This window comes from Ursus arctos, unplaced genomic scaffold (genome assembly GCF_023065955.2).
Source record: "Ursus arctos isolate Adak ecotype North America unplaced genomic scaffold, UrsArc2.0 scaffold_24, whole genome shotgun sequence".
NCBI classification, from domain to species: domain Eukaryota; kingdom Metazoa; phylum Chordata; class Mammalia; order Carnivora; family Ursidae; genus Ursus; species Ursus arctos.
In genome coordinates this window covers 30004209-30029862 of record NW_026622919.1, presented here as the reverse complement: position 1 = coordinate 30029862, position 25654 = coordinate 30004209, and the positions used below count along the sequence as shown (strand labels likewise).

Below are 25654 nucleotides of genomic sequence, written 5' to 3'. Positions count from 1 at the left end.
CTTCGAGCTCCGAGCTCCCCATCTGTCATACGGACTCGGTAAGGTCTACTCGCAGCACCGCGGATTGGAACGAGATGAAAGTAAGGAAAAGCACCTAGCAGGGAAGTCAAAACACGGACCTGTCCGGGGTTCCTCGGTTCGTGGGGTCTCCCCTGTGACCGCGGTGGGCGTTGCCGAGCGGGGTAATTCCTGTCGAAGCTGGCTGAGCAGGGAAAGGTACGCCGGGCTTGGCGGTGTCTGTTGGGTAAGAGGTAGGCAAGTGAACAGTGAATTTTTATTTCAAAGAATTTGTTAAAAACCGACTTCTGGGTAAAGATATCAAGGATGAACGTGCATTCAAGTTTGTATACTCTGCCCCAGGCTACAAAAACCACGCGGTAGGAATCTTCTGTTCTGCTTTCTGTCCACAAGCACCGGACCCAGAGCCTGCCACGGTTGGTCCTGCTGTAGACCAAGGACCATCAGCTGCGAAACTAATTCAAAGCTGCTTATTTTATCTCCCTGTTATGTCAAAAAAACAACACAGGATCATACTTTCTGGAGTGCTGCACTTTGAATTTTATTAAAAAACAAGCAAACGTTTCCAACATATCAAATGCTTTAATTCACATTTCTCTGTCTGTAGGCGTTGACCACGACAATACAGAGCAAACACAACACAGTGAGTAACGCAGGGTACTTAAGTGGTAGGTATGTGGCACAGTGGCCAGGGGAGGGGGACAAAGTGCAAAGGCCGGCTGGCTGCCATCCAGGTTGACCCTGTGGGCTCAGAGCCAGTTCAGCCGGCTCACTGCGAGTGATCAGGGCCAAGGATCCAGGCTGCTCTGAAGGCGCTTAAAATAGAATTAGAAATCAGAATGCCCATCGTCTGGGGGGCTCATTCAAGCAGATCAAATTCCAGAGAAAGACTGCTGCCAGAGCCCGAACCAGAGGAATGAGATCAAATGTTCTGATGAGCCACTGGCCTCGACTACAGCGTGGCCACCCTTCCAGCAGGAATGTTCTCACATGTCGCACAGTCTGCGCCTGTGACGGGTGCCCTGTTGCCTGGACAGCATGAGGGGAACAAGGGCAGTGACCTAACTTCCCAGCTCTCCTTTTCAACTTTCCACACCGGTCACCAGAAAGCACCGCACAGTGGAAATTTCCTACGGTTCATCTTGGTCAGTGTGTTCTGCGTGGATGCTTCCCTTGAGTGGCGAGGCAGCCCAGAAGTGAGCCGCACAGACTGAGGAAGTATCTAGTATCAGCAATACACTTCTATCTACAGCTTCTAGGTGACTCACTTTCTTCAGACGTTTCTGCAGGTGACTAAGGTCAATCATTTAAGTTTTACGAACTTCTGTACGAGAGAGGGACATTTTTGGATTCTTTCTTCGGATCCCATCAAAAAGGGATGTACCTTTTTGATAACCGCAAGCCTCATGCACGGATGACAGGGCCATGGGGGGGTCAATGTATGTGTGTGTGCATTTACAGAACTAAAATTAACTAAATACTCAGACCATTTCTACACTAAAATTAGAAATGGGAGGAACAAAGGTTAAGCCAGTGCTTCACTACTCAACAAAATGCCTTTAAAACTTGAGAAATAGCCAAACGGTCATATTCTAAGCAGCAACCAAGACCTTCTAATTATTTTTCACCAAAAAACATGACGTTTCTGAATATGTACAAATCAGCAGAAAATGAACCAGGTGACAAAAATCATTAGAGTAGTGGCTTCCAAACCCTTAAAAAACAAGTGGAATCCTTTTTTTTTTTCAAAAAGAGGAAGAATTTTATCTACTGGAATCTGACCTGAAGCAGCGTCCAGCAGGGGGCTGCACTGAGTGAAGTGAGAAAGCAGGAGCCCCTGGGGGTCCACCGCACGGGCCCCCAGCCTGCTTGTTCTCTGGGACAACATGGATCACAGTCCAAAATCTGCTTCCACGGAAGGATCTGAGGCTACCCATTTTTATGTAATCGAGTCTAGACGGATACATGAATTTGGAGAGGATATCAACAAACTATTCATAGAATTCCTCTAGAAGAATGATTCGGGGGGAAGAACACAGTGGAGTGAAGGCAAAACAATTTTAAGAAAATCCAACTAATTCCATTTTTCCGCCAGGTATCCATCCAGCAAAAGCCCCGGGTGAGCACAAGAGGTACGGACTGTCAGCGCGCATCACGGGCACACAGGCGCCTGTGCATAAAACCAGAGATCTGCGTCCCATCTCCAGAGACACTCAAGTCAGGGCCTGGGCTTCGGCATCAGAGGCCGTCAGCAGCCCAGGGGCTTCCGCCACTGCGGACAATGTGCGGATCACATTTTGAGAAACAGGAGATGGGCCTTAAAGGGAAAATCTGAGAAAGGCAGGGGCATACTTTAAAAGCAAAACCCAAACCACTTCTTCCATCTTGTCGCAGAGAACACACCTTCATTATTGGGACAGAGAACAACACTCTTTTTTTCTTTTTAAATTCCTACGTATTTTTGAAAATAAATCTACCTACATTCTATGGTCCAAAATTAGGTAGAATTAAAAAAATTCCGATTATAAAGTGCTGGTTCTTGCTTCAATATTGTCATTTCAAGGAAAAACCACACAAAACTATCACCTATTCAATTGACCTTTTTGGCCGAACAAGTAAAAATTATGTATTCGGATCCACATGAATCTGTAAATTAATATAACCTTTAAAGTTTTCTAGTTAGTGAAAATTTAAAATTCCATAATATACAGTAAATACAATTGTACTTTATATTACAAATGCAAACTATTTTTCTTTTGACATGCTGGTAGTATTCATTTTTACAACGCAAAAAGGACTTTACAATTTCTGAGTCACAGAATATTTTACAACTCTAAGTAGGCAAACATACTTCAAAAAGCAAATACTACAGGTTTGACACACCCTACAAAAATAAAAATAAATAATTTTGACTATAAAATTTTTATAAACGTTGGCTACATTAAGGGTTCACAGCGAATTGTTGCAGAAAACCTAAAACTCATTTAAGGTCGTGTAATCTCACTATCAGACAACCTGTATTTTAAAACATAAGTCAGTTTGACTTGTACTGAACCTAACAAAGCACTGAAATGATCACCATCTACTTATGGGATCCGTAAGAGCTGCCAGGTAGTCAGTGTTCGAGCCGCTAAGCTGAAAGAGTTAGGAATGCACCAGGACAGCAAAGGACGAGAGGAATCTGAGAACAGACATGGAGATATGCTCTACTTCATATATTCCTTCCTGAGAATGTAGAATTTGTTATTACGTCAAGACGATTTAAAATGAAACAGGAAAATATTATGGCAAATTATTTTTGCAAAGTACAGAATCCCCGCTGACGTCGACGTCTGCTACTCTAACGTGTAACTTGCAAACATGAGCCTTGTAAACGGACCTTATTTAAAACAAGACCTATGCCTACCCATTTATTTGAAATGCTGGGTACATGTGCCTAAAAAGTAAATGGACTTTGCTAAAATGGTATTTTATGCTATGGTATTCAGAAATAACTTTCCTAAATGAAAATAAGTCTCAATGACTGAATAAGGCAACAGAGAAACTTCACAAAGGGTCAGCAGGGAAAAAACCTCACTGGATTATGAAAATTGAAAAAACAATTTGTTTAAATACACGAGGGAGTTACATATAGACCTGTTCTAAATGCAATGTAACATCATGGTTAGAGTATAGTTTTAACAAAAAAACCCTAGTTATTTTGGTTATTTTAATTCTGATATCCCAAACTATCTACTTTGATTCTACAATTAGTACTATGGAATTATATTATACATACATTGCAGCCTAAAGCAAAGTGAATTTAACAGTGTATTTATAAAACGTGACATCTGTAACAATGGTGACCATGAGTTAAGGAATAAAATTCATTATACTCAAAACATGATCAGCCCATAAAAGAAAATCTATAAAACTCTCCCATCAACCTTGATGAAGGTGTATGAAAAAGGTGAAAACAGATCTGCTCAAAAAATCTTTCAATACTAGAATTTAACATCTCTTACTGAGATCTGGAAGAGGTTAATTTAAGCAGAAAAGAAGTATTTTGTATATAAAATGCACTGACTACTGTATCACTACTAAGTTTTTCCTTCAAAACATGGCCTCAGCCTGAGGGTGAATGAAATTTATGACAATTCATGGATGACAGATCCATAACAGATCCTTAAAGGAAGCTAATGGTGTTTTGGGGGATACATTCTAGTCTTTCAGGGATTAACGTCATGAAAGACCACCAAGCCCACAAAACGGGCCATTTGTTAGAAAAACACCAGGCTGGAGGCCCAATGGGTCTGCCTCACTGGCCTGAGGGAGCAGGTCGGTTCACACCAGCAGAGCGCCCTCTAATGGGAAACCATAAGACTAGCCCTTCAGTAAGTTTCTGGCAAACGAGGGTCAGATAAAAGAATGAAATGAAACTTTCAGTTACGCAAAAGTTGTTTGCCAGTGCTTTCATTCCCCTTTTTAAAAAACATATTAATATTTCTGAAGAATGAGACTATCTGGGTAATATATATGTCAGGAGAATTAAATTATGGGTTTTAATTACTTAGTCCATAGGCTACATTTCTGATTGTGACTAGCTGAATTTATGTGATAAATTTAACTTATTAAATAAAGCCATGTATTGTAAACACTAAACACAAGTATACCACAATGAAGAAAATAAATAAATAAAAAAATATCTCTCTCATTTTAAAATAAATATGATATACACATTTTAGCACAGGATTCTGCCTGCTTCCCCAAGGGGATTTCTGGTAAGTACTTTGGATATAAAAGACTACTGTTCTTCAAAATACTACAAGACCACTGAACTTTTAGAAGTTACCAATCATTACTGAACTTTTTTTGAGCAACTACTATGGCTAATAAATTTTCCGCAGTACTTTTTCTGAATTGTTGATACTGTCTTTTACTCAGGAGAAACTGGTCAACAGTCTAGCCTGGAAACCCTCACTTCCAATCCAAAGTGCTCTGAATGTTAATCTTTACCAATTCACCTACGTGGTTGTCTTCCGGCTACACAGGGCTGAATTCCAGCTCAACGTGGTCATTAACAGGGTTAAGCAAGCAACATTTGGGGGTCTGAAAATGCTCTCAAGATAAGAATTATAACAAAACTTTAAGTACTGTCTTTAACACTTCTCCTTGTAGGTTTCCTGGAAATAGATCCTTCCGGATCCACTCAGGGCTGGGCTGTAGGAGGTCTTCAGAGACAAGCCGCAGGAGAAGAGCCTGCATTACCCGGGCTGGTTTGACACGAATCATCTTTCAAAAAAGCAGGTTCATTTTTAAAATGTTAAGAATTAAGATGGCAATGATTTTTCCACCTACTTCTTGCCGGACGTGTAACGTGTCCATCAAATGTGTACTCAAGAATAAGGAATGAGGGCGCATGGCTCAGAGTGAGTCCCACCCTCAAACAAAAAGCCACGAGAAACACCTCACCTTCGAGTAATTAACGTTCTGTGACTTTTTAAAGTTAGTCCAATACGACTGGGGTGTTTTGCTGAAAAAGGAACAGGCGTCTGTAAACAACTGGAATCTGGCTGTTTTTGGAATGCTATTTACATAAATGTATCCCCATTATACTACCGGTGAAGGTGAAGTTCAGACTGAACAGCTGACAGGCAACTTCTCACTTCTGGACGACCACATTATCTACTTGTGTGCGAGGTCCCCTCTAACCCTGCGTCTCCTCGTCCGTCAGCTCCGTCTCCTTTACGTCCTCTTGATCTGAAGTACTGGAGATGTCGTCATCCGTCTGCTCTCCAGAGAAATACAACATCAGTGCGTGTGTCTTGTGAGTAATGGTGACGGTGCAGGGCCCCTGGGCCCATGGCTCCCCATCCACCTGCATTGGCATCATGGAGCTCTTCAAAATCAACTGGTGTTAGGGAACAAAAAATTAGAAAAAAGTCAGTCCCGTGAAGTTCAGAAAGGTCTTCCTTAGTGCTATCGTCCGCAGTCCCTTAACCCTTCTTAGGGACAATTCTTAGCATTTTGTTCTTAGAAAATTAATCTGAATATCTCTTTACTCATCGTTTACAGGATTCTGTTCCACTGAAAGCTTTGTTTCTTCCACACCCCGTTTCCTCCCCATCACACCCAAGCCTTTGGCGGAGGCCGAGCAATAGTGCGGCTGAAAAGCAGTGTTCAAGGGAAGCTGGAGAGGGCGGATCTTCTACAGATCAGTGGCTTGGAAATGGACTGGGACAAGCAGTCACGGCACGAAGGAACCGCAGAGCAACAGCTCACCTACCCGCACGGTGTGCGCCTGGCCTATTCGGAAAGGGTTTGCCAGTTTCACTTGGATCTGAGCACAGTGGAAAGAGCCGTACACCCCAACGACCTCCAGCAAACCGTCATCATGCCTACGGGTGCAGAAGGGAAACACGGACTGTGTGAGGCAAAGAAGGAAAATCAGCCACGTGAGGACAACTACGTTCTCGCAGAGGCGGACACTCAGCTGGTTAAACATTCATATTAATGAGGTATGCAAACAACAAAATCAGAAGAGAAAATATGAACAGTGTACCGAGAACAAGGGACAAGCTGCTTTAAAGGCAAGATGACATACCAAATGCGACCACCAATGTACCCACCTGGCCAGAGGGTAAGTCTCGTCTCCCATCCCTTCCCACAGTCTGCAGCCACCGCCCCAGTATCCGATGTTCAGAACTATGATACCTTCCAGGTTGGGCAGTTCGACTCGCTCGCCATCCAGTTCTAGCTTTAAAGAAATCCGAGCAGTTCGTTACCACGGGGCGTGCTATTTCCAGACACAGCCACTCAAGATTCACATCCATTTCCATCCACGCAGGACGTCAGAGTCGCACGTGTAAGAGACTACTGCCTACCTACTGCCCCCCAAGGAATCTGCCTTCCTGTTCAGTGCTTATTATAATACATTAATTAGAGCATTTTAAAAATTTTTTACCAAGGTAGAATAGCACAATTTTTGTTGAGTCTCAGTATCTTTTCCCAGCCTTCTCTCATGTGCTGTTCCAGGAGCACCCGACACTCTTCCCGAACTACTCCCTTCCTTCGCTGCCAGGGGCCGGACTCTCCTTCCCTGGGTTCCCTCCTCAGTCACTACCGAGAGCCCTGCCTCCTGCCACCTGCTGGCTACGTGCTAGGCTCCTCGCTCTTCTCAGGCTGCAGACCGGAGGAAAAGCTCAGCCCCTGACATGTCGTGAACTGCTCCCTCATGCTGACAGCGCTAGCCTGCTGGTCCAGAAGAGGACTGGGCCAGATCTGCGTGACCTACTGCCCATAATACACTTCCAGCCAACTGCGGCCCCTGAAACTCCCATGCACGGCACTGAGCTCACGTGAGGCATCCTCTCTGTGGCCGAGACAATCGACTGCCCAGGAGAGAGCACCCCAGCCCCAGGTGCCTAAGCCAGAAAGCTGGGGTCAGCTTTGGCTTCTTCACCTTTACCCTCCACTTCTAAGTACCTACCGTCTCCATCACTCCCAGTCCCGCACACCCTCCCCGCTCTTCCCTAACGTGTTCCTACGGGCTCTGTCCTCCTCCTCATCCCTCTCCGAGCAGTGTGATGGGTGCTGCCATTCCCTGATGACAGCCCTTCAGTGCTTGACTTATGCTCGGGATGAAATCCAAGTTCTTTAACAGGCCAATACGGACCCTCTGAGATTTGGCCTCAGCTCTCGCCACTTTCCCTCCCGCAAGCCGTCCTCCAGCTTGAACTCACGCAAACACACCAGGTTCTTCTTCTGGGTCTCTGCACATGCTCTTCTTAGCCGAGAACAATTTTCTTTTTTGGGGATGGGGCAGCAAAGCAAGGTTTACTGAGCGATAAAGTTTATTGAATGATAGAGTAAAAAGCTCCCGGAGAGGGAGTGGACCCAAAAGGGTTGCCCAGCCTCAAACAACTTTCCCCTCCTTTTGCACTTAGCTATTTCTTACTGAATTTTTAGATTCCACCTTGTCACTTCTTCCAGACACTGCTTTCAGTCACTTTCCCTAGACAGTTTCTCCAGCCCCTGGGCTGTGCATTGCTCTTATTTATTCTCCTAAGACCGAATACCTTCCATATCATGTCACCCCTCATGCTGTACTGCAACGTGGTTTAAATGTCCTCCCTTCTCTCCACACCGCAAACTTAGTGAGTGCCAGGGATTATCAACGTATCCCCAGCACCTAACACAGTGCCTGGCATTTGGTAGGTGGCTTCACAAATAAATTTTGCATAAATACAATATCAGACATACACAAAAGTAAAGTGTTACCATGTTTGCTTCACTCTACCAATGCTATAAGAGCCCAGGATAAAAGAAATACGATAAAGCGGAAGGGAACTGTTTTTATGGCAAATCTTGCCGTTCGTCCTGTCCCGCGGCTGCAGTCTGTGAACTCAGTGTGAGTCTGACGGCCATGGCCTTCCCTGGCCTATGTATCATCAGGCTCCTCGTGTTCCCTGCTCCTTGTTCTCTCTCTTCCCAAGCTGTCTGCCTGGCTCTTTCCCTCTGACTTATTTTACTAGTTCTAGGTTTCTCTGTATTCATGTCTTTGTTGGCACACGCACCCATTACGGATTCTTTCTGGAAGCAAGCAAGGACTACAGACAAGGCTTTGCCATATCGTGATGTTAGGGATACAGCAGCAATAAGCACTTGTTAATACCCTACTTTTACTGCTCATGCATCTTTACTCTGCTTTAGTATGCGAGAAAGATCGATACATCACAACCATGATATAAATCGCATCCTGCGTTTAAACTTCACTGAGTCCCTGACGAGTCAGGCACAGTGTGAGACTGCTTCACATTTGTCATCAAGTACGAATGGAAGCTGTCCAGCATCAGCTAAACAGACTGGACTTGGATAAACCTGGGTTCAAATCCTGGTTTATGTGTGTATTTGGACACTGCGTGAATTTAGGCAAATTACTTAATTTCACACAATTTTCTCCTCTGCATAATGGGAATGTAATAGTACCTGCCTTACAGGATAATGGTGACAATTTAGGAGGATAATATGTATAAAGCACTTAATAACATGCCTGGCACACAATGAATACACCATGTACGTTAGCAAAATATGTTAACAGAAAATTCAGTACTTCTGTTAAAAAAATGTTTATAATTCAGAGATCACCTAAAACTTTAAAAGCTTACCTCAACTTTTTTATTCAAATCTTTACATTCTTGCACTAAACAGTCTTTGGTTCCATAGAATAAATAAACAGCCTATGAGAAATGGACAGAAAAGGGGATATTAAAGCAACGTAACAAGCTCTGTAAGCAAGACAAAGACACTGTTGCACAGTTTCCTGACATGCCCTTCCAGCCGTGTTTCCTTAGTGGACCGGATTCTAGTGGGAAGAATGGGCACCATTACTTTTGAGCTGAATTAGCCCATTTCTCAGGGGGAATGTGAGACAGGAGTGGTTCGTGCCTAAATGGTGTTTTCTGCCAGTTTATCCAAAAAGCTGCATTTTATAAAGAAATACTATATTCAAATAAGAAAATTCTACCTTTTTCTAGTACTTCAGATTACTTACTGAAAGGAATACAGATCGATCTAATGAACATTTTATAATCACTTTTGAATACAGAAAGGTTGATGGAAGCACAGATGTTAATTACTAATCATACAAACAGCAACACTTACTGCCTTAGGAACTGTATGAATAAAAGGGACTCCTAATTTAAAATATCTGTGAAAAAACCAGGAGAAAAACTGTTTTGCATTTAATTTTCACATCCTGCTGCTCAATCACCAAAAGTCCTTGGAAAAAAAAAATGAGAGGGGGCGCCTGGGTGGCTCAGATGGTTAAACGTCTGCCTTCGGCTCAGGTCATGATCTCCAGGTCCTGGGATGGAGCCCCGCATCGGGCTCCCTGCTCAGTGGGGAGTCTGCTTCTCCCTCTCCCTCTGCTTGTGCTCTCTGTCTCTCTCAAATGAGTCAATAAAATCTTTAAAAAAGAAATTCCAAAACCAAACTTCCACCAAAGGAAATCACTTGTACTAGAAATCAGAGTGACGACTGTAGTTAAAAGCCATGGTAAACAAATTGTTCCTTCTCTTACGTCATCCGCCATTCTGGAGTTTTTTTGAAGCTAACGGAATCTCTTTTTCCTCTAACGGCTTCACCCAAACTTTCTCCTGCCTAAAATTTCTTTCCAGTTTTAGCTGCCATTTAAATAAGATAAGCGATCACGTATCTTTCCATTTAGTTGCCACCTAAACAAAATGTGCTGTAAAACGTTCTCTGAATTATAAAAAGTTGGTCAGAGTTATAAAACACTGTGATAAAATTACATTTAAGGATCTAATTTGACAGTCTTACACAAAACAGAGCAGGTAAATGCTTCCATAAGTAAGTGCTATCTGAATCTACTTGAAAGAATGCTAGATAGAATTAAACTATTGATTTTTACTGTACCTTCGGTGATAAGCAGGAAATGTTATTTTATCCAACACACCTTATTAAGAATTCTGCTAGAAAACAGAGATGGTGCCTTCTCACGATGAGCATGAAAATTGAGAGCCATGAGAGCATCAGGTCCAACGGAAAAATAGTTGTTCATTGTGAATTCCTGTGGAAAGGGGTAAGAGGGAGGAACCGATTAGGCTTCAGTCTAAGCCTGCGACATATGTTAAATATGTAACTCTTAGTCTTTATGTTCTCTGTGAAGATTTAATACTTTCTGCATTGACTTTTCACTTAAAGCTGATACTATCCAGTGAAGTTTCCAGAAATAAAGCTTCAGTTCAAAGGCTGGTAGCAATCCATATGCATTTCACTTTGCTGTTCTGGTCAGTATGCTATGCCTCAGATCTTACCGTCCAGCCCGGCTCTGCTTTGCTTCCGGGCTTTCCACGCCTGTGTTCCCATCACTTGTGCTTTTTATTTTCACTGCAGCTCGCAGGGTCCCCGCTTCATCTATTTCCCACCCTGCACGGACCCCTCGTGTCCACCTCCAGCTGTCTCGCTCCTGAGCACTAAGCCTGCATTTCCAAGTCCTGTCCAACGTGCCACAGCCTCGACACTGATGTGCCCCAAATCTAACTCGTCTTCCTCTTACTCAAACCTGAAACTTTTTCTTATCTTAGTTAATGTCATTTCCATACATGCAGCTGCAACAACCAAAACTGTGGTATGATGTGTATCTTCTCTCCTCCCCTAATACTGACCAGCTGCCAGGTCTCCCTCAATTCCACCTCTAGAACGTCTTCTGACTGTCTTCCTGCTGAGAGGCCCCTTGTTCTGCCCTCATGCAGGTTTCCAGGCTATTTTCGCTCCATCCCCAGCTCCATCTGCTAGAAAATACGGAGCTGCCGTCTCTGCAGTAGTTGCTACCCAGGATCTGCATCCTCCGGGATCTCTTTCGTCTGCCTGGAGAGTCTTTTGCTCCTTTCTCTGTTGATCTAAATTGTGTTTACCTTGTAAGGACCACCTCACATGTCACTTCCCCTGAAATCTCTCCTGCCCGATCTGCCGGGGAGGCACGGAGCGCCCTTGCTGTCTGTTCCCCCCACAGCTGACGTGGGGGCTGAGCGTGTGGGTTTCTCTTCTGCTCTGCGAGCGGCCCCGGAGGCAGTAAGCACCGCGTCTCTGTACCCCAGCACCGTGCCACCCACGTACAGGGGCCACTCCCTCACGGCTGCCGAAACCGCGTGCAACGGAGGCCCTAGACACATACCTTGGGTTTTCTTAAATTGTAGTACCCTTTGTTTGTTACTTGAACCTTCCACCTAAAAAACAGAAATTTAAAAACAAAGGTGATTATCACCAAATTAACCGTCAGTCAACTATAATTATTACCAGTCAACTCCGGACGCCTGGAGATGAGGTTCTTCTATGAAAACAGCATTCGAAAAAATAAGCACGTTTCGAAGTGACAACACAAATTCTGCGGTAAGTCCTCAGCCCGGTGTGACTCCAGTCCCTCAATGACACCGCAAGAGACAACAACAAAATAAAAGCCCAGCACCTGCGGATGGGCGCAGCTGACACAGTCTTACGTTCAGACTACGCAGGCCAGCTACCCGAGTCTTCACTTTTAAACCAACCGACATTCCCGAGGCTCCAGAAGTCCACCGGTGGGGGAAGTGCCACTCACCTGTCTAGTTTAATAGCGTCCGCTTCCATCACGTTTCTCAAGACCTGCGCGACCGGGACCTCCCCTGCGTACCCCGTGCCCCAGCCCAGGGTGTTGGACAGATCGTTGCCTGTTCCCAGGGGCAAGACCGCAACCTGGGGAATGTACTTTTCTTGTCCCTAGAAAACGGGAGGTACATGTTAGCTTTGTCTCTTCAGACCGCTTGTTGGCTCCCAGTATTTGGTAAAACTCACAGACCCAAGAAAGAAAAGACACCAACGCAACGACTGTATGGCCTCCCGAAGGTTATAGAACTGCTTCACCACGGAACTCAAAATTGGCAATGTCTCCTAACACTCCTCGGCGGAGTACGGAACAGCCCGAAGGCCGCATCACGGCCTCGGAGCCGCTGCTGTGAAAGGCTCGTGGGTCTCAAAGACCGATACCTTAATCTTCATCTCATCCACCGCGTCCAGGACCCAGCCCACGGTGCCGTCCCCGCCACAGACAAGCACTCGGGCTGCGTGATAGGGAAGAAGCGTACAAAGCTGCAAGGCCTTGATGGGGGGAGTTCTCGTTACATCAAAAACCTAGAAATGAAAGAAAAGGAAAAATTATTTTTATCCAGTGCCGTCCCTCCAGACGAGTGCGGACACGGCTGAAGAGCAGTCCCGGCTACGATGCGTTGAACGGTATGCGGACTCCTGACGCTCCTCACGGAGCAGCCCGACACCGACCCTGCTCACAACGAGTGAGCCTCACTCTGTTGCCCGGGAAGCTGAGGCGCAGGGCAGTTAAGGAACTTGGCCGCGATTCCCCAATAATTACGTGCTGACATACAAATTCGATCCTGTGGTGTGTCCGTGATACAACACTGCCTCCTTCCTGTTCTCAAGAAACCGGAATGTGCTAAGTTCATCTTTGCCCAGTATTTCATGCTTTATACTGGATTTTTCAAATTCATTACTAGTGCAATTTAGTGCACGTTTCTGGGAAACAGTTTTGCAGTATGTGTAAAGTGACACAGAGATGCAGGGATCCTTGATACCTATAATTCTGTAAGGGATCTAGGAAAATACTTCAAAAACCAAAAATGCCTGTTTATAAAAGTATTCAGTGTGGCATTATTTGCAGTTGTAGAATCTCAGAGACAAACTCAACCTCCAGCAGCAGGAGACTGGATAAACATGCTATATCCGTTCAGTTAATTATCCTCATCATTACATGTGTAATTATGAAGACTCTATCACACCATAGATATTCTTTGAGTAATGAAAACAATACAAATTTTTAATCTAGTTTATTGTTACTGTAGTGTTAATATGGAGATGCACAGATAATTCATGGAAAGAACACGGACAAATGAAAACAACAGATGTGTTCGTGTGGGGAAACTGCAGGTGATTTTCTTTCCTTATGATTTTTGTAGTCTCCTTAAGTTGTACGATGTCGAAGGGAAAAATACAAATTGGAAGGAAAAACGTTACCGCATTTCTGATCATTACATGGGTGGTTTATAAACGCTTTTCGAAGTAGAAACTACTACCATGTAAACTCAATGCTGTGAGCCTTATATTCTTGTTTTTTAAATTGAGGTATAATGCGCATGTAACAAAATGCTTACTTAAAGTGAACCCATTTAAAGTGAACATTTAATGATTTTTAGTAAGTTTACTGAGTTGTGCAACCACCACCACAATCCGGGTTAGAACACCTGCACTGCTCCGAGAAGACCCCTCAGGGCTTGGATGCGGCCACTCCCCTCCGCTGTCCCTGCACCTGCCTTTTCGGGACAGGCCTGGTAAGCAGAGCCTCCCTGGGTCCGTGCGCCCGGCCGCCCTCACTCAGCATTGTTTCTAAGGCTCAGCCCTGGTAGCATGGATGCATCAGTACGTCTCTGTTTATCACGGAGTTACATTCCCTTGTGTGGGGACAAATCTGGTTTTATCAATTTGCCGGCCGATGGACAGCTGGGTTGTTTCCACTTTTTGGCTATTATGAATATCGCTGCTATGAACGTTTGCATAAAAGTTTTTGCGGAACATGCTTTCATTTCCCTTGGGTCAGTTGCTAGAAATGGCATTGGCAGGTGGTAGGGTGAATTTATGTCTAACTTTTCAAGAAATTGCTGCACTGTTTTCTAAAGTTGCCACATCATTTTATACCCCACCACAAAAGCACCTCTTTCTCCGTATATCTGAATGGCTTGATACTTTTTAAATTCTTTCTATAATTGAGTGATGACTATTTTAAACATTAACCACAACTTAGGGAAAATGAAAGGCTAAACACTACAAGATTAATACAGAAGGAAACTTTTCTCTTTAGTTACCTGGACTGGGTTTAGGAGGATCCTAAATTCTCCCAGCAGCCCTTCTCCCATGTTAGTTCCACTACGAGAGTTCGCCAGGATTATTAACGGGGTCCACTGCTTTCCAAGCTTGGAGGCTAGCTAAAAAAATTAATGCGAGTGAAAAGGGTTTAATATCTCAAAGATGGGGAACAATAACATTTTCATTTCTTGGTAACAACAGTGCTGTAAATTTGCTGGGAGAAGCACAACTATCCCAGTACAATGAATACAATATATAAGACAAAGAATTCTAGGAATGGAAAGTGAACACAAGAGATGAATAATTTAACTTGCACCTACTGTATTCATTCTCTTCTCCATTATTCTAGATAAATCACCTGGCGATGCCTGGATACTCATGTAGGAAGGAACTAACAAGGTGGCCCATTCCAGTACTAACTCAAATTGTTAGCAAGTTTTGACTGGAACAGAGTTAAAAATCTGTCTTTCAATAAGGCTCCTTCATTGTTCTAATTTTGCCTCCTAAAGCTACTAGAAGTAATTTTATTTGTTCTTCCACAGAACTTGTGCTCAAACACCTGAGGCATTAGATCTTTTATCAGTCTTGTCTCCGAGGTGATCCACTCTAAGTTCTTTCAACTGTTCACAGAGTCTCTCTGCTCTCTTACCTTGACTGTCCTTCTCTGGATGTATTCTAATGTATTTTAGTTTGCAAGTTGTTGTTGTTGTTTAATTAAAAAAAAAAAATTAAAAATGGCGTAGCTCAGAATTAGATTCAAGAATCCATATTTACACAAAGGCCAAAGTCAAATGAAATTCTTGTTCCTCTAATCTGTCCATTTCCTTCTTCTCCTCTTCTCCTTGTGGATGTAAACATGAATGGAGGTGTTCCACAGTCTTACCCAGTGATCCTCACCCCACAGTGTCTCAGATTGAATTCAGATACATTAGGGAACTGAATGTCTAAAAAATATGTATCATTAACATTAAACATAATGCTTTAAACTTTTTTTTAAAGATTTTAATTTATTTATTTTAGAGAGAGAGTGAGCATGCATGAGCTGGGGCAGGGCAGAGGGTGAGGGACAAGCAGACTCCACACCGAGCGAGGAGCCCGGGCTCGATCTCAGGACCCTGAGATCACAACCTAAGCCAAAACCAAGACTCAGGCACTCAACTGACTAAGTCACTCAGGTGCCCCAATACTTTTAAATTTTAAAATGCCTTTTTTCTTTGGCAGGAATACCGACAAAGATGACATTTAAGATATAAAATCCTAATTTGGAAAAAGACACAAAATTTAATTTCAAAATAAAATAGTTCAATTGGGGCGCCTCGGTGGTTCAGTCAGTTAAGCGTCTGCCTTCAGCTCAGGTCACGATCCCAGGGTCCTGGGATTGAACCCTGAGTCAGGTTCCCTGCTCAGCGGGGAGTCTGCTTCTTCCTCTCCCTCGGCCTCTGCCCCTCCGTCTGCTTGTGTGTTCTCTCTCTCAAATAAATAAATAAATAAATAAATAAATAAATAAATAAATAAAATCTTTAAAAAAATAATTGAATTATTTTGGCATATTCAAGTCGGAAATAAATGCAAATTTTTATAGTTACCCCTTAAGAACTACATAAAGACTGAGAGATACATTCGTATCAGTTCCCAAACACATATACACTGCAAAGTGTCACTGACAGCTTTAATGTTCAAATTATGGGTAAGGAGCACCTCATGTGCAAGGAAAACTTATCTCTAGGCACCCTACATAAAGTTCCAAGTAGAAAAATTCTGTTAGAACAATGTGTAAGGAAAATCCATGTCTTCTTTTCGTGGATAGTAATAATGAATTTCAAAGCTGCCTGCTCTCTGAGTCATCCGAGGACCTGCCCTAGGCCCACTGCATCGGAGCTGGTGAGGGAGGTGCACTCAGGAACTGCAGGCAGTGGCTGAGAAACCAGTAAGAGAACATTTCCAATTTCCCTTTAGACATGAAAGGACTCCAGAGCCAGACTCTGCGGCACAGCCCTGAGCGCCGGGCAGGCTCTCCAGGCTGCTCTAAGGGTTCTCCCCTCAGCGCCCTGTACCTGTCGCACACTCTGACTCAAACGGCTTTATGAAAATCAATTACAGCAGGAAAAATGAACTGATTACCACGCCATAATCCGTTTTTTTGTCTTTACGCATCTGATTAATAGAGGTCAAATAACTTGGGGGGATGATGAGGTTTCTGAATTCTCCAAAATCACATTTTTCATTCTTCAAGCTATTTTTCATGCACTCGTCATGCACTGTTTTCTGACACCAAATGCACCTGAGGGAAGGAAGGAACAAAGACAATAATTAATTTTAAACCATGATTTTAATGATGTGTAAACCGATCATTCCTGTCAAAAAAATTAATAGTAATCTCATCATTATTAGACATAAAATCTAGCAAATAAAAGATTTATAAGTCTCTGAATAGTGAAAATGAGCTATCAAGTTTAACATACTTGGCAGTGTAATCTAATAGTGGTTTTTAAAGTGTGATCTGGGGCCCCCCAAAATCATTTCAGGATGATTCTGAGGTTAAAATCACTTTAATAATAAGGGGTGCCTGGGTGGCTCAGTCAGTTTAGTGTTCAACTTTCTTTTTTTTAAAGATTTTATTTATTTATTTATTTGTGAGAGAGAGCGAGGGAGCGCGCACGCGCATACAAGCAGGGGGAGCGACAGAGGCAGAGGGAGAAGCAGACTCCCTGTTGAGCAAGGAGCCCAATGCGGAGCTTGATCCCAGGACCCTGGGATCATGACCTGAGCCAAAAGCAGACGCTTAACTGATTGAGTCACTCAAGCATCCCAAGGTGTCCGACTCTTGATCTTAGCTCAGGTCTTGACCTTGGGGTCATGAGTTCAAGCCCTACATTCGGCACACACACAAAAAATCACTTTAATAATAATACCAAGATGCTGTTCCATCTTCCTTCTCTCAAGAGTGTGCAGACCCAATGCAGAAGCAGACATGAGAATCTAGGTGGCCTCTAAACCAAAAAGTGTACCAAAAAAGTAAAACAGTGTAGCTCTTCTCACTAAATTTTCATTAAAATATTTTGTTACATTACTTAAAAAATGAATAAACAACTCGGTTTTTATGTGTAACATGGTGAATGCCAGTGGACATAACGCACATAAATAAAAGTGGGTCTAGAACAGTGGCTCTGAATCTTAATTTAATGCCCCCCTGGCCTGGGTCTTTGAAGTGTTCCTCAGGGTCCAGTTTGTCCAGTTTGAAAACCTCCTAACTTATGACCATGGGTGAACACTCTAGTAAATATAGCATAATAGTCAATTCCTTGTTGGCAGTTAATACAAAACTAGTCTATATGTTTGCATTTGAAATACAGACAGAAGACATTTACATTCAGATTTGCCTCTCTGGCTGGCTGGGTGTGTGTGTGGAACGAGCAGAGAATAGCCCTGGAAAAGGCCCTGGGTTTCCATTATTAATCTGCTAAGAATTTAGTCCACTCACAGACAAGGCAGAGCTGACCGTATGGACAAAAGCAGGCCGACAGAAAATAATGGTTATAATTAAATGAATTAAAAAAAAAAAAGAGGATAAAAGTCTTTCGCCCAAGGTCAACCCTTTCAGACTTCTATTTTAAGGTTGTTTTTTCCGGTGGATGTTCAGATTTGCCAAGGATCACTGCTATTTGCTCAGGAGTCCTACTTACTGCTGAGAGAAGTGTTATCTGCAGGATCTGTTAGAGAGAGAACTGTGAGATAACTTGCGTGTGTTCTGTTAGTACTCGCTTTCAAACTAAGCCTGAGAAACCACAAGGGACTGCTTCCTGCAGCCCGAGTACACCACCCCCACCCACTGCGTGCGCTCGCTGCTCTCAAACAGGGTACTGTTACTGAGAACAACCCGAAAGGTCCCCCTCGATTATTGCACACTGCTGTCCTCTGGGAAGCAAAGTGGGACTGAGGGATGAGAACACTCCCCTTTCGCTCTATATTCTTCCGTATTGCTGTACTGCTTGAGTTTCGAAAAACGAGAATATATTCATTAAGTCCCAGTATAAACTTTTAAAATTATATTTTAAATAATATCAGTGTATCAGAAAGACAGAAAATAAAAATCATGCAGTGACAGTTCCTCTTAACTTTCTGAGGTACTTAGTTTTACTGTGCACATATGCTTATTTTTTAGGAGGGATATGATGTGTATATATATCTGGATAGTACTTTTCTTTCCACGTTATCATGAACGTTGTCCTGTGCCACTGAATATTTTAAAAAAATATGGTTTGTAAAGAATGTATATAGTACCACATCATATGGATATACCATGATTTATTTAACCTTAAAAAAAAATAAGACCTTTAGACAGTTTATTTTTCTAAGTATAAACAACATGAAGAACAACCATAAACATAAATGAGATCATTTCTCTGGAATCCTAGAAGTCAAGTTACTGACTCAAAAGGCATGCATTTTCCTAAGATTCTTTTCTTTAATAATTCTTTAATAATTTTTTCGAGTATAGCTGACACATAATCTGTGCATTAGTTTCAAATACACAATACAGTGACCGATATGTCTGGCCAGCGTGCTTGTCAGTGGAGATGTCCATCATATCTAACACTTGCTAATCATGCACATTAGTATTTTTAATTTTTTCTTTGATAATTTGACAGAAAAAAATTTTTTTTGTTTTAATTTGGAAGTCTTTGGTTTTTTTTTTTTAAAGAGTTTATTTATTTATTTGACAGAGAGAGAGACAACCAGTGAGAGAGGTTCAGAACAGAAACAGGGGGGGCGCCTGGGTGGCGCAGTCGTTAAGCGTCTGCCTTCGGCTCAGGGCGTGATCCCAGCGTTCTGGGATCGAGCCCCACATCAGGCTCCTCCGCTATGAGCCTGCTTCTTCCTCTCCCACTCCCCCTGCTTGTGTTCCCTCTCTCGCTGGCTGTCTCGCTCTGTCAAATAAATAAATAAAAATCTTAAAAAAAAAAAAAGAAGAACAGAAACAGGGGGAGTGGGAGAGGAAGAAGCAGGCTTCCTAGTGGAGCAGGGAGCCCGATGCGGGGCTCGACCCGAGAACTCTGGGATCACGCCCTGAGCTGAAGGCAGACGCTTAACGACTGAGCCACTCAGGCGCCCCATAATTTGGCGGTCTTTGATCACTAGGTATAGCTGAGTATTTTTCTGTCTGCCTCTGTGAATTGATTCACGTCCTATATTCGTCTGTACTCGCTGTTAATAACTGCATGCACTTCTTACTGATGTAGGATATTAACCTCTTTCTGTCACATTTAGTGCAAACTTGTTTCAGCTTCCTTTTAAATTTACTTTTGAATGTACTTCAGTTTATTTTTTGATAGATCTCTATTTCCCTTTGTGGTTTACTTAAATGCTGTTATGCTCTGAAATCCTTCACCATTTCCAAACCCGACACTCGCCTATTGTTCCCCCGTTCCCCCCATTCAGTTGTCATCTCTCTGTCTTTAACTCAGTACTTCTGGGGCTACAGGTTCCGCTGAGGATCTCATGAAAGTGTCTGGGTTTCTTGGAATCTTATCCACCTGTGAATGAAGAGCCCCTGATTTAATCCATCAGGAGTGTATTTTGGTATATAGTGTGATATGAAGATCTCACTTTTTCCCCCCAAAGAGTACCTGTCCCAGCACGATTCACAGTCTTTTCTATCCCCAGTGATTCGGGACACCTTTATCATTTACTACATTCTCATAAATTTCACAAAAGATTCTTTCACCTAAAATGATGGCTATTGTCAGACTTGGCTCTGTAAAGGCAGAGCCAAAACGCCTGCTAGCTATGCAACATTTTACTTTTCCTTACAAATACCATACTCAGAAGTGAGACTGGTCTCTTCGTGCCTTTTGTGATTAGTGTTTACCATGATCTAGATTTCAAACCTGATGGGAAACTGAGACATTACTAATAATGCCTTGACATTTTAGTTTCAGCAATCATGTCATTGACTCATTGCTTATCTTTTTACTTTGAAAAATTTTAAACCTACGCAGAAGTCAAAAGTATAGCAAAAATGACCTTAAGCCAACCCTTCACTCTGATTCTTAATTTTTCCCCCACAGTTGCTTTATCTCTTTCCTCGTGACTCATATATTGCTGAATCATTTGAAAGCATTACAGACATTAAGAGATTTTACCTTTCAATACTTCAACAAGCATTGCAGAAAACAAGGATGATGTCCTTTTTAAAATGTTTTGCACTAGAATTTTTCCCCACAGTAAACATAAGTAAGCTCACCACCTATACTCCAGCATTAATGCCTTACCGTAATTGCTTTGTTACATTGCTATCCATCTATAAATCCATCTAAGTTTTGGTGTATTTCAAGTAAACTGTAGGTGTCAGGATACTTCCTAAATACCTCACCAATCAGGCATATCATTACCTAGATTTCATCATTTATTTATAGGTTTTTTTTTTCTTTTGATGTAAAATTTACATGTGATGAAATGTACAAATTGGTACATTTGCTGAGTTTTGACAAATGAACATTTTCATGTAATTAAAACCTTTGCCAAGACAATAGAGCATCACCCTATGTGCCATTCTTGTGCAGGAGTATGTTTTTTTTTTAAAAGAAGCCTTTTTTTTTTTTTTTTTTTAAAAGAAGCTTCATAAGGGGAAAGAAGAAACTACTGGCAGCGCCGCTTCTTATTTTCTGTAAAGCTATCTGTTGGTGACGGCTCTCTTCTTTAGTTTGCTGGAGGCGGTGGCAGGACTACACGTGAGGTTGTGATGTTCGTGTATGATGTTCCCATGACAGCAGGGGTTGGCCAGCTACAAATACATGTGCCACCTGATTTTGTGGATAAAGTTTTACTGGCGCACAGCTACCCCCTTTCATTTATGTAACATCTGGGGCTGGTTTTGTACTATGACGGACAGTGAGTTAAGTAAGTGTCTGCAAAGCCTGAAATATTTAGTTTTGGCTCTTTACAGAAGCCCACCTCTGCTCTAGAAGATGATCTGGTATCTTTCAGTGTTTCAGATAAAGAATGAAATGAATAAATATATACAAGCGAACACAGAAACATAAAGTTTAAGATCAGAGCCTAGACTAAAGTGGCCAATGTAATTACCTGCTCAAAGTCAGAAACTTTGTTTCATTTATCAGTGTGTGTGTGGGGGAATAGGATGTAATGAAGTAAAGGTCTTATCAGCAAAAAGGCACCTTAAGTTTTCCTAACAAGACATGGCATACTATGAGGAACAAAGGTTTATTTAAAAAATGTCATGAATACTTATAACACAATTCCCTATTTTAGTCAGAAGAGAGGTGGGAAGAAGGAAAGGAAGACCAGGGAATGGGTGTAAGATACTAGGTGCAGAAACACATTGTAGTGGTTGGAGGCAGATGCAGGAATACACACACAAGAGAAAAAATCTACAGGGAAAGTAGAATGTGGCACAGCGCTGGCACAAAATAGATGCTCATATGTGAAAAGTAAATAATGGCTGAATGAGTATAAATTAAAGGGCCTTTGTCACTTGTTCTGCAGAGCTTAACTGGGCTGCAGGCTTTAAAATCCGTGATTACCTGAGTCTTTATAGTTCCCTTAAGTCTCATACTTAGATCGTGATACAGACATGGCGGGAGCCCTTGCCAGGGCTGGATAAAATCCAGAGAGGGACAGTCTGGCTTGTGTTTAAAGGTTCTAAATAGATATTTATTTTGTTTATTTTTCTGAAATATCTCATTCCTACAAAAGGTCATAGCAGACAGTAATCCTGCATAACATTATTGGCTAAATCAGAACACTGCAGAACATTCAGGACACTATGCTCTTTTCTCCTGGGAATAATAAACACTTCCTAAATCATACAGAGATGGTTTCTACCATGGGTGAGGGGTTCAAGCATGCTGGGAACAGACTGCTCAGTAACTGGTAAGAATAAGCTCGCAAGGAAAAGATCATCGCATTTACTGTGCACAACATTAAGGACAGAGGCTGATGTTGTAAAAGGTACATAAATAGAGCAGTGGTCCTGCAACTTCAGAATTACCTGCAGGGCCTGCTAGGGCAAAGATTGCTGGTGTCTAGGCCAAGTTTCTGACTCAGTGGGTCTGGGGTGGAAGGAGGGTTGCCAGGAAAATAAAAGATGTTTGGTTAAATTTCAATTTCAGATAAATAAACAATTTTTTTGGTATAAGTCTGACCCAAATATTCCAAGTGTCTTATTTGGTTCGCTAAATCTGGCAACACTAGAATTTGCATTTCTAACAAGTTTCCAAATGATGCTAATGCCACTGGTCTGGGGAACCTACTTTGAGAGCCACTGAAATATAGGATGTTATGTCATCATTGAGAAGGAAAAACTGGAGCCTGGGGGTGAGTAGATCAGGTAAGGGATGCTGGAGGAAAGGGCACGAGACGAGTCTCTAAGGATGCCTAGCAGCGAGCCAGGAGAGGAAAGCCTTGAGAAAGAGAAGGGCAGAACGAAAAAACGTGATATTTTAGGGAAGGCATAGCCAGCTCGGTGTTGCTGGCACAGCAAGTTCAATGCAGGTGGTGGTGGGTAAACCTAGAAGGGCAGGTGGGGTCCAGAGAGCACGTAAGACCCTGGGTACCATGGTAAGTACTGGAAGTTTACACTGAAAGACCATCAGGGTAAGTGATGGGAGCAAATGAAAGGGTTCACGCAGAGTAGGGACTGGATCAGATACACGTTTCTAAGATTATTCGGACGGAGGATCAGAGCACTAGGATTATTCGTTAGGGAGTACGTGAAGCACAATAAAGATATTTATGGAAGCCATTTTTATCTAATTCTGCACAGACACAAAGAAGGGAAAGGAATAAGATGCAAGTCATGTCTTCTTTCCAACCAATCCCAGCTTCTGAAGACTACAGCTTACCTATAGAGAGAATTATGAAATTTACTTAAAGATGCTGGTAACCTAGCTCTCACTGATGCCAAAAGGGCAACATCTAAATTCGAAAGATACCAAATAAAAATCAACGGTTATAAAACTCTGTAGTTGTTTAAAATATGTTTTTGAAAATTTTTCTTAAGTCTAAAGCTGATGCGTAAAATTGTTAAAAATAAGATTTAAAAATAGGTGTTGACCTAACAGTGCTCATGGTAAGTTAAAAAAAAAAAAAGGGACGAAGTAAAATAAAAAATAAAGATAAAAAAGTAGCTTGCCATCCACTGTCAGCTTTTTATTTTAGTTCCTAAATACATTTAGGGCCCTTTCTACTTGTCAGAAATAAAACTCACGACGATGAAGATGTCCAGACCTAAGGCTGAGCCAAGGCTAGGATGTCGGTATCCCTAACCCTATCCCAGGGGTTAGAAATCCCAGACACGTCTGTTTTACCACCACGTAAAATTCTCTCAACTGTAAAATGAGAGCAGATGATTTGCAAAGCAGCCTCCCTTCTTAGTACCAATATCTAACAACAGCAAAGGACGTCTTCCCATATTTTCAGATAGTATTTAAGAACATTAATGTGCGGTCCGGTGTGTGTATATTTAGAAGCCGCTAAAATATTCTTGGCTTAACCAAGGACCCTTGTCTGAGATGTTACATGTCCTGGAAGGCCATCTGGCAAAAGTAGAGTCCCTCTAAGTGCTCTCTTTCACTACAGCAGCGATATCTATATTTGAAAAAGATGCTTCCAAATCTGCCACGGAATGACACTCGTTTTCACTGCCCATTCATAATACCACACGGAGGAAGGTCAGTTTCTTGAGTTTAGGGAAAAGCTCATTTGTCCATACTTCGATTCTCCTTAAGTAAAATGGAGATAATCAATAGGAACAAAAGCTAAAATATAATACACAGCGGCTATGAAGTCTGCAGCACTTTGAGACCTCTGGATCCAAGTTCAGTGCCAACTTTCATTACCCAAAAGGGCATGCTGGCTGAGGAGTGGGGGATGGAGGTATCATCTGGGCAAATGACTACCGCAAAGCTGCCCTGCTTGTCCAACACCAGGCACGTTTATGAGCTTGTTTCCTTGAAGTGGGCAGTTTAGGCCATTTGAGGAGATCAAGGCAGGCCTCTCCGCCCACTCCATGAAATCCTGACTCCGACGCCGCACTCTGGGGCAGCGAAGCTCCACAAAGGCCTTACCTGTAATCGCAGAGCTTGGGTTGGCTGCCGCACTGCTGCTTGCAGACCACACAGTAGCTGCACAGGGGCACGTTGCCCCGGATCCAGTGGTGGGGCATGGCGTCCAGGGCCCTGCCGTCACTCTTGAGCATGATCTCCTTGCACGGGAAGCGCTTGTCGGCCTTCTTGAGGCAGCCCTCGTCCACGCGCAGCCCGCAGCAGTCGCAGAAGGCGCCCAGCAGAATGTGCTGCGCGCACACGCAGCAGTAGGTGGGCTGGCTGAACAGGTCCGTGTCGCGCCAGCCGTGCTTGCTCTTGCGGAAGATGTCCCTGCGGTGCAGCTGGCGGCGCGACCGCTGGAGGCTGCACCAGAAGGTGATGAACACCGGCAGCAGCACGGAGCACAGCGTCCACAGGACCAGGTGCCCGTCGGCAAAGAGGCCCTCGTAGGGCGCCGGCCGCTTCTCCCCTTCCATCTTGTCCAAGGCCGATTTCTAACTGAGAGAGAAACAGGCGGGGTCCACCCGGGGCTCGCGGTCCCCGCCCGCCCTCCGCCTTTCAGGGGACCCGGAGGGCACCGTCTGCCCAGGTGGCCCCGCTATCTCCAAGGAGGCGCACGCGCCGCGTCTGCCCGGCCGCCCGACCCCGGAGCCTCCTGCTGAGCCGCGCCGACCGGGCGGCGCCCAGCGCGGTCACGCTCCTCCCTGCGTCGGGCACCGGAGAAACGGAGAGGCTGCCCTCGGCGGGGAGGCGGCGGCGGAGCTGGGCGCCCGGAGCTCTTGGCGCGGTGGCGCACGTGAGCCGTACGGCGCCGCCAGCGTCCGTGACCGTTAGTCCCGGGGCCCGCACTCCGCTCCCGGGCGCAGCCGTGCGGGCCGGGCGCGGCCTCCCGCAGGCCCCCGAGGCCTCCCGACCGGTTCCCGCCCGCCTCTCCGGCCCTACCTCGCGTGGGCGGGGGCGCGGCTCCGGGACCCAGGGCTGGAACCGCCCTCGCGCCGCCCCGCGCACGAGCCCGCCTCCGGAGCCTGCCGGGGCGCCGACGCCAGCGAGGGGCCCAGGCAGCCGCACGCACGCCGAGGCCCGCGGCGCGGCCGCGGGCGTGGGTGGAGGCGGGGCCTACGGCGCGAGCCCTGGGGCGGGACGGGGCGGGGCGGAGGTGT

The 25654-nt window shown here is 43.9% G+C and overlaps 1 protein-coding gene across 2 annotated transcripts; it reads right to left on the bottom strand.

Annotated features, from left to right (window-relative positions):
- Nucleotides 1–534: 534 nt before the first annotated feature.
- On the bottom strand, nucleotides 535–25569 carry DGKE (diacylglycerol kinase epsilon). Of its 2 annotated transcripts, none has more exons than XM_057318007.1 (12): nucleotides 25437–25569; nucleotides 24516–24992; nucleotides 16549–16708; nucleotides 14427–14546; nucleotides 12541–12684; nucleotides 12116–12273; nucleotides 11696–11747; nucleotides 10475–10588; nucleotides 9165–9236; nucleotides 6627–6754; nucleotides 6280–6395; nucleotides 535–5908 (listed from the first exon to the last, which is right to left on the bottom strand). In XM_057318007.1, exons 2-12 carry the CDS (start codon nucleotides 24968–24970, stop codon nucleotides 5778–5780), a joined length of 1650 nt encoding a protein of 549 aa, XP_057173990.1. In that variant the 5' UTR covers nucleotides 24971–24992; nucleotides 25437–25569; the 3' UTR covers nucleotides 535–5777. The 2 variants fall into 2 exon arrangements, with proteins under 2 accessions (XP_057173990.1, XP_026373188.1); XM_026517403.4 differs by having other exon boundaries at nucleotides 6284–6395; nucleotides 25437–25567.
- Nucleotides 25570–25654: the final 85 nt, after the last annotated feature.